The sequence below is a fragment of the Stomoxys calcitrans genome, chromosome 5 (assembly GCF_963082655.1).
Source record: "Stomoxys calcitrans chromosome 5, idStoCalc2.1, whole genome shotgun sequence".
Classification (NCBI taxonomy): domain Eukaryota; kingdom Metazoa; phylum Arthropoda; class Insecta; order Diptera; family Muscidae; genus Stomoxys; species Stomoxys calcitrans.
Window position 1 is genome coordinate 29,165,502 of NC_081556.1, and position 14,801 is coordinate 29,180,302.

The following is a 14,801-nucleotide window of genomic DNA, read 5'->3' on the forward strand; positions in this document are numbered from 1 at the left end:
GCAGTCCTCTGGCCTTCACCGCCAAATCGTCTGCCCTTTCATTTCCTCCGTTATGGCGCGGCTCCAAAACGATGCGGTTTTTGCCATCCTCAGAGAAGACGTTAATCTCTTTTTACACTCCAAGATTGTTCTTGACCTTACCGTTCTGGTTGTTATTGACCTTATGGCAATTTTACTATCGGTGAAGATGTTCACACTCGACGTCCACGTGTTAGCACCACACCATCTCACGCATTGCGCGATCGCCCAGATGCTGGCCTGCAGGACCGTATCATGGTCAGGCAGTCTAAAAAAGATCTCAGTCCCTGGGTTCTCAATGTAAACCCCCCAGGACCAATCTGTCCTCTAGCTTTTATCCATCCGTGTAACATGATCTTCCAGACGGCAATACTAGGGTTCCGTCAGCCCAAGACTGTGCCGCTGGCAGCAGTGCCTCACACTCGATATTAAGTGTCTTCTCAGGCATCCGATCGGAAACCTCTTCCCTTCCTTCCAGGTTTCCTATCGTCGTCTCGATTAGACCGCGATGGTATGAGCTGCTACCATCCTCAATCCATTCTCCCATCGCCTTAAGTCTCATAGCCGCAGTGGCTTCCTCACATTTAATCTGTATGTCTATGGGTCCGATATCTGGAATAGTCTCCAGTGCCCTAGTGGGCATGGAACTCATCGCTCCGCCTATGCCAAGACAACATGTTCTCTGAACCTGTTGTATGGTACTAATAATGCACTTTTTCTCCATAGCAGTCCACCAAACTACTGAGGCGTAAGTAAGTATTGGTCTAATCACACTGCTGTAGAGCCAGTGGACTATCCTCGGACCCAAGCCCCATTTCGAGCCTACGGCCCATCTATATAGTGCCCAACATCTGTGAGCCTTCTCAAGATCACACCTAAGTATTTGACCTTGTCAGATATCGAAATCGTCTTTTTGCGGAATCGCAGAGCGTTAAATTGGCCCACCTTCGTTTCCTCGTGAACAGGCATTTTTCAGTCTTCTCTGGGTAAACATTGAGACCTCTGGGTCTAGCCCAGTCATCTTCTTATATATAAAAATCAATTTGTGTTTGTTTGTTTGTTTGTGTGTTCCTTATAGACTCAGAAACGGCTGACCCGATTTTCTTGAAATTTTCACTGATGGTGCATAATGATCCCGTGGCGAAAATAGGGTACTACATTTTTTGATATCTGAAGGGGGGAGGCGGACCCTCCCCCTTACCCTAATTTTCAGAAACGCCAGATCTCGGAGATGGATGGTGCGATTTCAGCGAAATTTTGTGTACCCTAAACATAAAAATTTTTATCCAAATTTCGGATGGGGTACCTAGGGGGGGCGCCCCATCCCTAAAACCTACCAAACATATATTTTCACCAATCACGACAATATGGGGCTCAAATGAAAGGTATTTAGGATACGAAAACGTATCTGATATGCAATTGTCAGACCAAGTGCTAGGGGGACCACCCCTAGCCCCAAAACACCCCTTAATCGGACATATTTACCGACCATGACAATTTGAGACTCAAATGAAAGGTATTTGCGAGTAGAATACGAATCTGATATCCAAATGTGGGATCACGTCTCTGGGGGTCCACCCCTACCCAAAACACCCCCCAAACAGGACTTATTTACTGACCATGGGATTATGGGGTTTAAATAAAAAGCATTTGAGTGTAGAATTTAAATCTGATTTAAATCTGATATCCAAATATGGGACCAAGTGTTTTGGGGGGCCGCTTCTCCCCAAAAACATCCCCCAAAGGGGACAAATTTACGACCATATCAATTTAGGGCTCAAATGAAAGGTCTTTGGAAGTATTGTGCCATGGGACTCAAATTTTATCCACCTGTTTCTTAGCATATGGTTTATCCAGTCTCTAAGGACCGGGTCCACCCGGTACTGGTCTAAGGATTAGTCGGTCCGCACATTGTTAAAAGCCGCCACGAGTGTACGTTTTGGCATCGAAGGAGTCTTCTATTTTATGCACAACCTCGTGCAGGGCAGTCTCCACCGACCTTTTTCAATAGAAATGACGTAAGGCTTATGGATCTGTAGGCCTTTGGTGTCGCATAACCTGCCTTGCCGGGCTTGGGTATAAATACCACCCTTGCCTCCTGCCAGGCTTTCGGAGTAAATGCAAGTCCTAGCCACGCTGGGAAAATTTTGGCCAGACGAGGCGCCAGATAGTCGACCTCTTTCTGTAGAAACGCCGGAAATATTCTATCGGGTCCAGGTGACTTTAATGGTTTGAAGCTCCTCAAGGATTCCTTCACCATAAATTCCGCAATTATAAACCTTCGATCAACGTCATTATTACAAAATTCCGAGGTCTCAAGTTGGCATTAATTCGATACCAAATCTTCATGAATGATTTTGAAACCTATCTGACACGCTCACTTTTGTGATACTGAACCTCATGGTGAAGATAATCCTCATGTGGGCAGCAGACTGTCACCAAGACGGTATTCAATCCACAGATTCTTACACACATATTAAAATGGAAAGACAGACGGACATATAGACACTAAACTTATCAAACGGCCTATCTCTTACATTGTTGGGTGTTACAAACAAATGCTCAAAGTTATTGTACCCAATACCACAGTAATGATGTAGGGCATACAAAAAATTAGAAACAAATAAAAAGTTTGCCACTATTACGTTATTGGTATCGTCATTGTTCTATCAATTTTCAGCACGTAATAGATTGAAAAAATGTTATGAGAAATTAACACTTAATTATAATTGCATTTAGCAAATTTAAATTGTTTAATTCCTATTATATAATAAAAAAAATTCCATTTTGTTGACAATCTGGCAAATGAGGCCAGTTCAGGGTTTTTTGTTGTCACATCATTGTTTGTATAACAAAAGTTTAATACACAAATTAAAACAAATCAAAAAAAAAAAAAACGAAAACTATATAAACAAATTTAACAAGGGGGCTGGATAATGCAATTGCCATGCACCACGTACTCTCCCATGTACATGATTAGATAGCGATTGGGATATCGAACATGAATAATCGAGTGAAAAGTATGTAGATTTTCTATCACAACCTTTCGTGTCATTTCAACCTTTGCCAACAACCAATTCAATCAACAATTTTGCAAACAGCGAGAGCTATAAATTGCAACTATTTTACAATGGAATTATCCACAATACATTCGGTCTCTCAACGTGAAGTTTTCCATTCAATTCGCCCTTTTGTTGTTGATTTAGTCGCCCAAAAAAAAGAAGTCCTCCTATTATCTGCACTTTAGCTGCATCATATACTATTTAAAATGAAACCGTTGGTGAAATTATTTATTTATTGTTCGATAATTGCTGTATACAACTATGCCATTGTCGCCAATGCAGAACCTTTCAATGATGTTTTGATGGTAATTTTTGATTGATACTGCAACGTTGGTTTATTTGTAGAAAAACATAAATTATTTATTTTTTAATTTTCAGGGAGAAGAACCACCGCAGGAACCACCAGAGGATGTACCTCAGGTAGGATACATAACTTATACATTAGGAATAACTAAGAGAGTGATAATGATTCTATTGATATGTGATTTTTTATACCCAACACCATAGGATGGGGGTATGCTAATCAAGACATTCAGTTTGTATTACCTGGAAATATTGTTCTGCGACCCCATATTTTCTTTATATAAAGGGTGATTTTTTTGAGGTTAGGATTTTCATGCATTAGTATTTGACAGATCACGTGGGATTTCAGACATGGTGTCAAAGAGAAAGATGCTCAGTATGCTTTGACATTTCATCATGAATAGACTTACTAACGAGCAACGCTTGCAAATCATTGAATTTTATTACCAAAATCAGTGTTCGGTTCGAAATGTGTTCATTCACCGTAACGTTGCGTCCAACAGCATCTTTGAAAAAATACGGTCCAATGATTCCACCAGCGTACAAACCACACCAAACAGTGCATTTTTCGGGATGCATGGGCAGTTCTTGAACGGCTTCTGGTTGCTCTTCACTCCAAATGCGGCAATTTTGCTTATTTACGTAGCCATTCAACCAGAAATGAGCCTCATCGCTGAACAAAATTTGAACACATTTCGAACCGAACACTGATTTTGGTAATAAAATTCAATGATTTGCAAGCGTTGCTCGTTAGTAAGTCTATTCATGATGAAATGTCAAAGCATACTGAGCATCTTTCTCTTTGACACCATGTCTGAAATCCCACGTGATCTGTCAAATACTAATGCATGAAAATCCTAACCTCAAAAAAATCACCCTTTATAAAAATCAATTTGTGTTTGTTTGTCTGTTCCGTTAAGACTCAAAAACGGCTAAATCGATTTTTCTTGACACTTTCACAGATGGTGCATAATGATCCCGTGGTGAAAATAGGGTACTACACTTTTTGCCAATCTGAAGGGGAGACGGACCCTCCCCCTTAGCCTAATTTTCAGAAACGCTAGATAATCGCCGAGATCTAGTGTTTCTGGGTGATGCGATTTAAGTGAATTTTATATGCTTTCTTTTAGTAACCTAAAACCAAAAATTTGGTATCCAAATTTTGGAAGGGGGACCTAGGGGGCAGCCCCACCCCCAAAACTTACCAAATATATTTATAGACTAATCGCTACAATATGGGGCTCAAATAAAAGGTATATGAGAGTGGAAAACGAATCTGATATTCAATATGGAGTCAAATGTGTTTGGTGCCGCCCCACCCCCAAAACGCCTATAAATCGGCCTCCCTAAGTACCAACATCCCGATATGACTTCTTGAGACCAACATAAATCATATACAAACTCAGTTAATAAGGGCAAAATTTTTGCGGAATCCAGGTGGAATCCATTTGGTGTCCAAATTTTGGATGGGGTACCTTGGGGGCAGCCCTACCCCCAAAACCTACCAAATATATATTTCTATTTATAATGACGACAATATGGGACTCAAATAAAAGGTATTTCAAAGTGGAAAACGAATCTGATATTCAATATAGGGTCAAATGTTTTGGTGGCCGCCCCACCCCTAAAACGCCCTTAAATCGGACATTACTACCAAACATGACAATATGGGGCTCAAATAAAAGGTATTTGGGAGTAGAGCCCAAAATTGATAACCACTTTCGGTACGAAGGTTCTGGGGGTCCCCGTCCCCTTCCCCAAAACCCATCCAAACAGGACTTATTTACTCATCGTGGCGATGTGGGACTCAAATAAAAGAAATTTGGATGAAGAATACGAATCAAATATCCAAATGTGGTACCAAGTGTTTGGATTACGCTTCATCCCATTCACCAATTACAATTTAGGGTTAAAATAAGTGATATTTAAGAGTAGACCACGAAGCTCGATACTCGAATAAAAGACATATGAGAGTAGATTACGAATCTGATATCCAAATGTGGAACCAAAAACAACCCCCAAATAGGAAAAATTTACCGATCATAGCAATATGTGGCTCAAATGAAAGGTTTTTGGGAGAAGAGCACGAATCTGATAACAAATTTCGGTCAAAAATGTCTACAGGGCCGCCCCCGCTCCCATATAAAACGATCCCCGGATTTGAATTCTTGAGCCATTAGAAGCCACAATTTTCGTACGATTTGCTGAAATTTGGAACAAAGACTTGCGTTATGATTTTCAACATGTATACCAAGTATGATCCGAATCGGTCTGTAAACAGATATAGCTCGCATATAAACCGATCCCCGGATTTGACTTCTTGAGCCCTAAGAAGACTCAAGTTTCTTACGATGTGACTGAAATTTGGAACAAAGACTTGCGTTATGACTTTCAACATCCATGCCAGGTATGACTCAAATCGGTCTGTAAATTGAACTAAGACTTGAGTTATGACTTCCGCCATCTATGCCAGGTATAATTCGAATCGGTCTATTATAAACAGATATAGCCCCCATACGATTTGGCTGAAACTTGGAATAAAGACTTGCGTTATGACGTTCAACATCCATGCTAGGTATGATCTGAATCAATCTATTAACAGATATAGCCCCCATACCAACCGATCCCAGGTTTTGACTTTTTGAGCCCTTAGAAGCCTCAATTTACGTACGATTTGGTCGAAATTTGGAACAAAGACTTCTGTTATGATTTTCAACATCCGTGATGAGTGTGATCCAAATCGGCCTATATACAGATGTAGCCCCCTTATAAACCGATCCCCGGATTTGACTTCTTCAGCCCTTAGAAGCTTAAATTTTGAACTTATTTGGCACAAATTTGGCTCAAACCCCTATCTTATGACTTGCAAATCAGTGCCAAGTTTTATCCGAATCTGTCAATATGGTGATATAGGCCCCCCAACATAATTCAAATACCTTAAAATTTTGTGCGAAATACATGGTGGTGGGTAACAAAGATTCAGCCCAGACGAACTTAGCACACTTTAACATGTTATACCCACCACCGTAGGATAGGGGGTATATTCATTTAGTCACTCCTGTTTGTAACACATTGAAATATCAATTTCCGACCCTACAAAGTATATATATTTCGGATCGTCGTAAAATTCTAAAACGATTTAACGATGTCCGTGTGTCTGTCCGTCCTTCTGTTGTAATCACTCTACAGCCTTCAAGAATTGAGATGTTGTGCTGAAATTTTGCACAGATACATATTTTTGATGCACGCTGGTTAAGTTCTTGAACGGGCCAAATCAGACCATATTTGGATATAGCTGATATATAGACCGATTTTTCCGATAATGGGCCTAATGCCCATAAATGCGTTTTTATTTATCCGATTTCGCTGAAATTTGCAACAGTGAGTAGCTTAAGGCTTCCCGATATCTGATCTGAATATGGTTCAGATCGGACTATATTTAGATATAGCTACCATGTAGACCGATCTCCCGATAAAGGGTATGAAGGCCATAAAAGCTTCATTTATTACCCGATTTCGCTGAAATTTAAAACAGTAGGCTATTTTAAGCCTTCCGATATCTGACCTAAATATGGTTTACATCGGACTATATTTAGATATAGCTGCCATATAGACCGATCTCCCGCTAAAGAGTCTGAAGGCCATAATAGCTTTATTTTTTATCCGATTTCACTGAAACTTTGAATAGCGCGCAGTTTTAAGCCTCCTAGCATCTGACCCAAATATGGTTCACATCGGACTATATTTAGATATAGCTGCCATATAGACCGATCTCCCGATGAAGGGTCTGAGCCCATAAAAGCTTTATTTTCTTACCGATTTCGTTAAAATTTGAAATGGTGAGTTATTTTTAGCCTCCTGACACCCGATCTAAATATGGTTCAGATCGGACTATATTTAGATATAGCTACCATATAGACCGATCTGCCGATAAGGGGTCTGAAGCCAATAAAAGCTTTATTTATTATGCGATTTTGCTGAAATTTGAAACAGTGGATAGGTTAAGCCCTCCCAACATCCGACCTAAATGTGGTTCAGATCGGACTATATTTAAATATAGCTACCATATAGACCGATCTGCCGATAAGGGGACTGAAGCCCATAAAAGCTTTATTTATTACCCGATTTCGCTGAAATTTGAAACAGTGAGTTTTTCTGAGCCTCACGATAACCAACCTTAATATATATCAGATCGGTTTATAATTGGATATATCTGCCAAAAAGGCCAATATTTTTCTACAAAATTGAATAGTGACATATATATTAGACCACTCAATGTCCGTCCGAATTTAATACCTTCAATAACTTGTTTTTAAATGATCTTGCAAGAATTTCAGTCAATGAAAAAACTTCTCAGCACAGTCCTCGATTACAAAATTAACATCTTATTATTCAACTAAAATTTGCATTGGACAGCATTTATTATTAAGAGAGAAATCTTTCCTCTGTTCCCTAACGATCTTAGGGAAATAGGAACATTTGTTATTTAACATTTATTTAAATTCCTCTATTTTTATTTTTATTTACAGGAACAACCACTTAGAGTAAGTTTTTGAACGTTTTTTTAATGATAAATAATGGTATTAAAGAAAATGTTCCCTATCCATCAACAGCCTCGACGATCTTTGGCCGAAGAAAATGCTGTCAACCTAGAACAGCAAGTAAGAGAAGTTCATTGTAATTTTATATTGACATGTTACAGAATAATATAAATTTGATTTTATAGGATATGCAGCAAGATCCTCCCCAGGTAAGATAGTAATTTTTTTTTATCGAAATCTAAAATGATATGTGATATGTAGTCCCTATGTAGTCCCGGGCGGTGGCGACTGTATAATAACCTACACCTACCCTAAAAGTACAAAGCGGGAGCTATCCTTTATTCTGAACCAATTTTGATGGACTTCGCCGAATGTTTTCAGATAGTTTATTAAATAATCCGCATCACATTTTGGGCAATTATGTTGGAACTGTAATTACTACGGTTGCCAAATGACAACATTATTCCAAATTACCAAAAATCTGAAGAAAATATATATGAGAGCAATATCTGAATCTGAACCGATTTCGAAAAATCTTCTTAGATATTGTGATAGTCGTCAAGGAAAGCGTTGTACAAAATTTTGGCAAATTAGTGATTAAATGCGCTTGCAGTGGGCATAGAAGTTAAAATCGGGCGATTTACATACATGGTAGCTCTATCTAAATTTGGACCGATTTCTATGAAATTCACCAGCAATATTAAGAGTCATCCTTCCTTCCTGCCAAATTTCGATAGAATCAGTTAACAAACGACTTTCACCTCATTCTTTTCAACTATGTTGGTGTGTCCATCAATGCTCTAGACTACTTTCTTAGGTTAGGTTAGGTTTAAGTGGCAGTTTGCCATCAGACTCACTTAGACTTTTTCGTCCATTGTGACACCACAGGAACAGAAGAAGGAATGTGCCTTCTACTACCTACCGTTGAACCATCTAGATCGCTTTAAAAAGCCCAATAACTTGCGAATGTTTACATCCACTAAATCAGACAGGTTCTCAAAGAAATGAGAACCTAAAGTGGAACTACTTCTGTCTGCTAGTGCGAGACACACACAAAGAAGGTGATCAATAGTCTCTTCTTCTTCGATGTTCACACAGCTGCAACAAAAGTCGTTGCTGGCAACCTTCAGTCTGTCATCATATTTTCCGATTAAACAGTGACCTGTCATTACGGACACAATGACTGAGACGTCTGTTCTAGCCAATGGAAGCACAGTGGTAGACCTCTTCAAGTCTAGATGAGGCCACAGCCCCCTCTTTGTGACCATCTATCATTGTTTTCCTTCAGGCCTGGTCCTGAAAACTTAGCTTACATGTCGCTAGAGGCATAACCACGGATTCCAGTATCCCTGGAATGTGTAGGGTAGTTCCTAGTCTCGCAAGATCGTCCTCATTACAATTCCCTTGGATATCTCTGTGGCCCGGCATCCAGAACAGGTGCATTTTGAACTGTTCAGCCATCTTGTTGAGAGATCTGCGACAGTCGCGGGCGAGTTTTGTGTTCAGAAATACGTTATCCAGGGATTTAAAGGCTGCCTGTCTATCTAAGAAGATATTTATGCCAATCGTCGTAATGATATTATAATTTAGCCATTCCACCACATCCTTAATTGTGAAGATCTCCGCTTGATACACACTACAGTGGTCGGGTAACCTTTTCGATGTGACCAGTTTTAGTTTTTCAGAGTACACACCAAAGCCCACGTGGTCGTCTAGTTTGGAACCATCCGTACATAAATCTATGTAACTTCTGTTACCAGGGGTATCGTTGTTCCAATCGGTTCAATCAGGAATAGTGATACAGTACTTTTTATCAAAAAGCGGCTCAGATAGGGTGTAATCCATACTGCCAGGAACATCGGATATTGTACCAAGGATAACACAGTGTCCGTAGCCGCCACATGACCAATGAGAAAGCTCTCTTTGCCTCATGGCAGTTGTCGCTGCAATTTGGGTAGCCACAATGTCCAGAGGCATCAAATTGAGTGCATCAGATGGTGTTGTCCTCAGTGCGACTGTGAAGCACAGGCAAGCCATCCTTTGCATCCCGTTAAGTATTGAGCAATAGGTGGATTTTTGAAGCGCCGTCCACCAGACCACAACACCATATAGCAATATAGGTCTGACAACTGCAGTATATACCCAATGCATGACGCGCGGTCGGAACCTTCAACTTTTCCACTGGCTCTCTTGCAGGTGTATAGGGCAAGAGTTGCCTTTCTTACCATTTCCAGTTGGATTGGAAGTTCACCCCGGTATTTTGCGCTTTCTGTAAATGGAACATTCTCTCCTCCCACAGAGACAGGTACCACTGTAGGCAACTTGTATCTCCTACTGAAAAGAACTTCTTCTGTCTTTCACGGCTTTATACCTAGACCACTTTCGGTAGCCCATTTCGCTTTTGCACGTAGAGCTTCCTGAAGTATATCTCTTAGATTGCTGGGAAACTTTCCCCAAACCGCAACTGCTATATCATCAGCAAACGTGACTACTTTTACGCCTTTTTCTTCCAGAGACAATAATATATTGTTGATGGCTATATTCCAAAGTAGAGGAGAAAGTACACCTCCTTGAGGTGTTCCTCTGCTGATCCATCTTTTTTGATCCACAGATTCCAAGCCAGCCGTAATGCATTGTTTACTTAGTAAATTGTTAATAAACTTTCTTACGCTAGAGTTGATGCCTAGAAATTCCAACTACTTCATGATTGACGTCGGTTTTACATTATTGAAAGCACCTTCGATGACATTGTATATTCCTTCCTAGCGAGAGAACCCTCTATGTAGCCGACTAGGTCGTAAAAGGCTGTTTCGCGACAGGCGATCTCCAGGGATCTTTGCCCTAAGATATGTTTCTATCAACCTCTCAAGAGTCTTCAGCATAAAGAATGACAGACTAATAGGACGAAAATCTTTCGTCCTCGTGTGGTAGGGTTTTCCTGCTTTCAGAATGAAAACGACCTTCGTGTCCCTCCTTCCCACAGATATATATGACATACAAGAAGAGTTTATCTCCCTAAGACAGGGAACCAGTCTATCAGAAATGGGATGTAGACTACTTTCTTAAAACATCAACAAATATAATTTTAAAATATTACTTTTTTTTGTAGGACCCACCACAGGGACTAAGAGTAAGTTTGCCATAACAGCATCTGATAATACTTTAGTTATAATTTTTACAATAAATTAACAATGTGCTCCAACAGACTCGCCGATCTGTTGCTTCGACCCACGCAGCCCAGCAGGTAAGTTCAAAAAGTTTTAATGTAAGTCTCTTTGAACATAACTTATTAATGTGTATATCCTTACAGGATACGAATCAGGAACCTTCTCAGGTGAGTTATGCTAACGTTTATGAAGCAAAGTGCATATGCAACATCAAAACTTTTCTGTATACCCTCCATACAATGGCGGTATACGAATTTCGTCATTCCGTTTATAACACCTCGAAATATTCATCTAAGACCCCATTAAGTATATATATATTCTTGATCGTCATGACATTTTAAATCATTCAAGCCATACCCGTCCGTCTGCCTGTCGAAAGCACGCTAACTTTCGAAGCAGTAAAGCTAGACGCTTGTAATTTAGCACAAACACTACTTGTTAGTGTAGGTCAGTTGGGATTGTAAAAGCGCCAAATTGGTCTGTGTATTGATATAGCTGTCATATAAACCGATCTTGGGTCTTGACTTCTTGAGCCTCTAGAAGGCGCAATTTTTATCCGATTTGTCTGAAATTTTGCGCATGGTGTATCACTTCCAACAACTGTGCTAAGTGTAGTTCAAGGAAATTGAACTTCAAATCCAACATTTTGGAAAGCGCAAGAAAGCCAACTCTTGCCCTATACACCTGCAAGAGAGCCATTGGCAAAAGTTGGGGGTTTAGGCCGCTTGGCATGCATTGGGTTTATACTGCAGTTGCCAGACCTACAATGCTATATAGTGTTGTGGTCTGGTGGACGGCACTTCAAAAGTCCACCTACTGCTCAATACTTAACAGGATCCAAAGGATGACTTGCTTGTGCATCACAGCCCCACTGAGGACTACGGCATTTGGTGCACCGAATTTAATGCAACAGCTAATGCCTCTGGATATTGTGGTAAGACAAATTGCTGCGACCACTGGTGTGAGGCGATGCAAGTAGCAGACAGTGGCACTTGTCTTCTTGGGTAGAGAGAATGCTCCATTTGCAGAAAGTCCAAAATATCTGGGTGTTTTGCTGGACAGGAAATTTAACTTCAAATCCAACATATTGGAAAGCGCAAGAAAGCCAACCCTTGCCCCATACACCTGCAAGAGAGCTATTGGCAAAAAATGGGAGCTTAGACGGCGCTTTAGAAGTCAAACTACTGCTCCATAATTAACCGGATCCAAAGGATGGCTTATTTGTGCATCACAGCTGCACTGAAGACGACATTATCTAATGCATTGAATTTAATGGTACATCTTATGCTTCTGGACATCACGGCAGGGAGCTTTCTTATTGGTCATGTGGCGGCAACGGACACTGTGTTATCCTTGATGCAATATCCGACCTTCCAGGCAGTGTGGATTACACCCTACCTGAGCCACTTTTTGATAAAAAGTACTGTACCACTATTCCTGATTGAACCGATTGGAAATACGATATCCCTGGTAACAGAAGTTACATGGTCTTCTACGCGGATGGTTCCAATCTAAACGATCAGGTGGGCTTTGGGGTGTACTCTAAAGATCTAGAACTGGTCATATCGAAAAGGTTACCTGACCACTGTAGTGTGTATCAAGCGGAGATCCTTGCAATTAAGGATGTGGTGGAATGGCTAAGTTATAATATCATTACGACGATTGGCATAAATATCTTCTCAGATAGCCAGGCAGCCATTAAATCCCTGGTGATCGTATTTCTGAACACAAAAACCGCCCTTGACTGTCGCAGATCTCTCAACGAGATGGCTGAATAGTTCAAAATTCACCTGTTCTGGGTGCCAGGCCACAGAGATATCCAAAGGAATTGTAAAGAGGACGATCTTGGGATACTGGAATCAGTGGTTATGCCTCTAACGACATGTAAGCTAAGTTTTCAGGACCAGTCCCGAAAGACAACGAATGATAGATGATCACAAAGAGGGGGCTGTGAGCATTCCAAAACTATGTGGCCTAATCTAGACTTGAAGAGGACTACTACTGTGCTGTCATTGGCTAGAACAGACGTCTCTATCATTGTGTCTATCATGACAGGTCACTGTCTAATCGGAAATGATGCTGACAGACTAAAGGTTGCCAGCAGCCACTTTTGCAGAAGCTGCGAAGACATCGAAAAAGAGACTTCTTCTTCTTCCCTTTTGTGTGTGCGTGTGTACCGCACTAGCTGTCAGAAAGAGTTCCAGTTTAGGTTCTCATTTCCTTGAGAACCCGTCTGATTTGGCGGGGGCTGTGAGTATTCCAAAACTATGTGGCCTAATCTAGACTTGAAGAGGTCTACCACTTGCTGTCATTGGCTAGAACAGACGTCTTAGTCATTGTGTCCGTCATGATAGGTCACTGTATAATCGGAAAACATGCTGACAGACTGAAGGTTGCCAGCAATGACTTTTGCAGAAGCTGTTAGGACATCGAAGAAGAGACTAAAGAACACCTTATGTGTGTGCGTCCCGCACAAGCTGTCAGAAGGAGTTCCAGTTTAGGTTCTCATTTCTTTGAGAACCTGTTTGATTTAGAGGATGTGAACATTCGGAAGTTATTGGGGTTTTTAATTCGATCTGGATGGTTCAACGGTAGGAACTAAAAGGCATCTTCCTTCTTCTGCTCCTGTGGCATCACAATGAACGAAAATGTCTAAGTGCTTCTGATGGGAGACTGTCAATCTCCCGATTAGACCTCTTGACTTTTTGGAGGGTGCAATTCTTTTCCAATTTGGCTAAAATATTGCACATATCATTGGGGAATGATTCCCAACCATAACCTGATATAGCGGCTATAAAAACCGATCTCCCTATTAGACATCTTGAGCTTCTAGAGGACACAATTCAAATCTAATTTGGTTGAAATTTCCAATTTTTTCTGGAGGTAGGGCGATTTGTCTCAAAATTTTAGAGGTGGTATTTTTCTATGACTTCTAACAACTACGACAAGTATTGGTCAATAACTAGATGAAGTTGATATAAATATATATTGGAGAAGTCATTCAAAGAGCATGACAAATGCGATCCATTGTGGAGGGTATAAAAGATTCGGCCCGGCCGAACTTAGCACACTTTTACTTGTTAAAGTCTTTTAAAGGATTTCCTTGAAATCAAAAACATTTGTGAACTTCCGATTGCTAATTTTTTTCTGTTTTTTCAGGAACCTCCCCAGGCATTTAGGGTAAATATGTAGTGCATTGATTTATTGACAACCAAAGGTATTAAAATATAGGAAAATTCTAAATCTAAAAAAGTTCCAATGCCTTCTATTAATTCGCAAAGAATAATTCATTACAAAGATTAATCATTTTAATTTTATATAATTTTAATTAATTTTAGCAAAAGCGCCAAATGCCTCCTCCTCCTCCTGATATGCCAAGACCACCAATGCCATCTATCGGAAATTGATATGTTCTTTTAAAACCTTTTATGATATGAATATGTTTTCGTTTGCTCTTATAGTACCGTGTGTTAAAAAAATCAAAAAAATAGTATGTTAATGTATATATAATCCTTAAAAAAAGAATAATATTGAACTAAAATATATGTTAAAATTGCAAATTAAAAAGAAATTGAACAATTCTTGTTAATTTATGGGGAATTTGATCTTTTGATCCAACAGCCACCGCATATGAAACAAGTACGAGCGTCCTAAGTTCGGCCGGGCCGAATCTTATATACCCTCCACCATGGATCGCATTTGTCGAGTCC

At 40.1% G+C, this 14,801-nt stretch overlaps 1 protein-coding gene across 2 annotated transcripts; it reads left to right on the forward strand.

Moving 5' to 3' along the window:
* The first annotated feature begins 2,915 nt into the window (after positions 1-2,915).
* On the forward strand, positions 2,916-14,571 carry LOC106090584 (uncharacterized). Of its 2 annotated transcripts, XM_059370535.1 has the most exons (8): positions 2,916-3,038; positions 3,120-3,385; positions 3,459-3,500; positions 7,913-7,927; positions 7,997-8,044; positions 8,110-8,133; positions 14,251-14,271; positions 14,430-14,571. In XM_059370535.1, the coding sequence occupies exons 2-8, from the start codon at positions 3,287-3,289 to the stop codon at positions 14,496-14,498; spliced, it is 318 nt and encodes a 105-aa protein (XP_059226518.1). In that variant the 5' UTR covers positions 2,916-3,038; positions 3,120-3,286; the 3' UTR covers positions 14,499-14,571. The 2 variants fall into 2 exon arrangements, with proteins under 2 accessions (XP_059226518.1, XP_059226519.1); XM_059370536.1 differs by having other exon boundaries at positions 2,918-3,385; positions 14,251-14,308; positions 14,430-14,508.
* Positions 14,572-14,801: the final 230 nt, after the last annotated feature.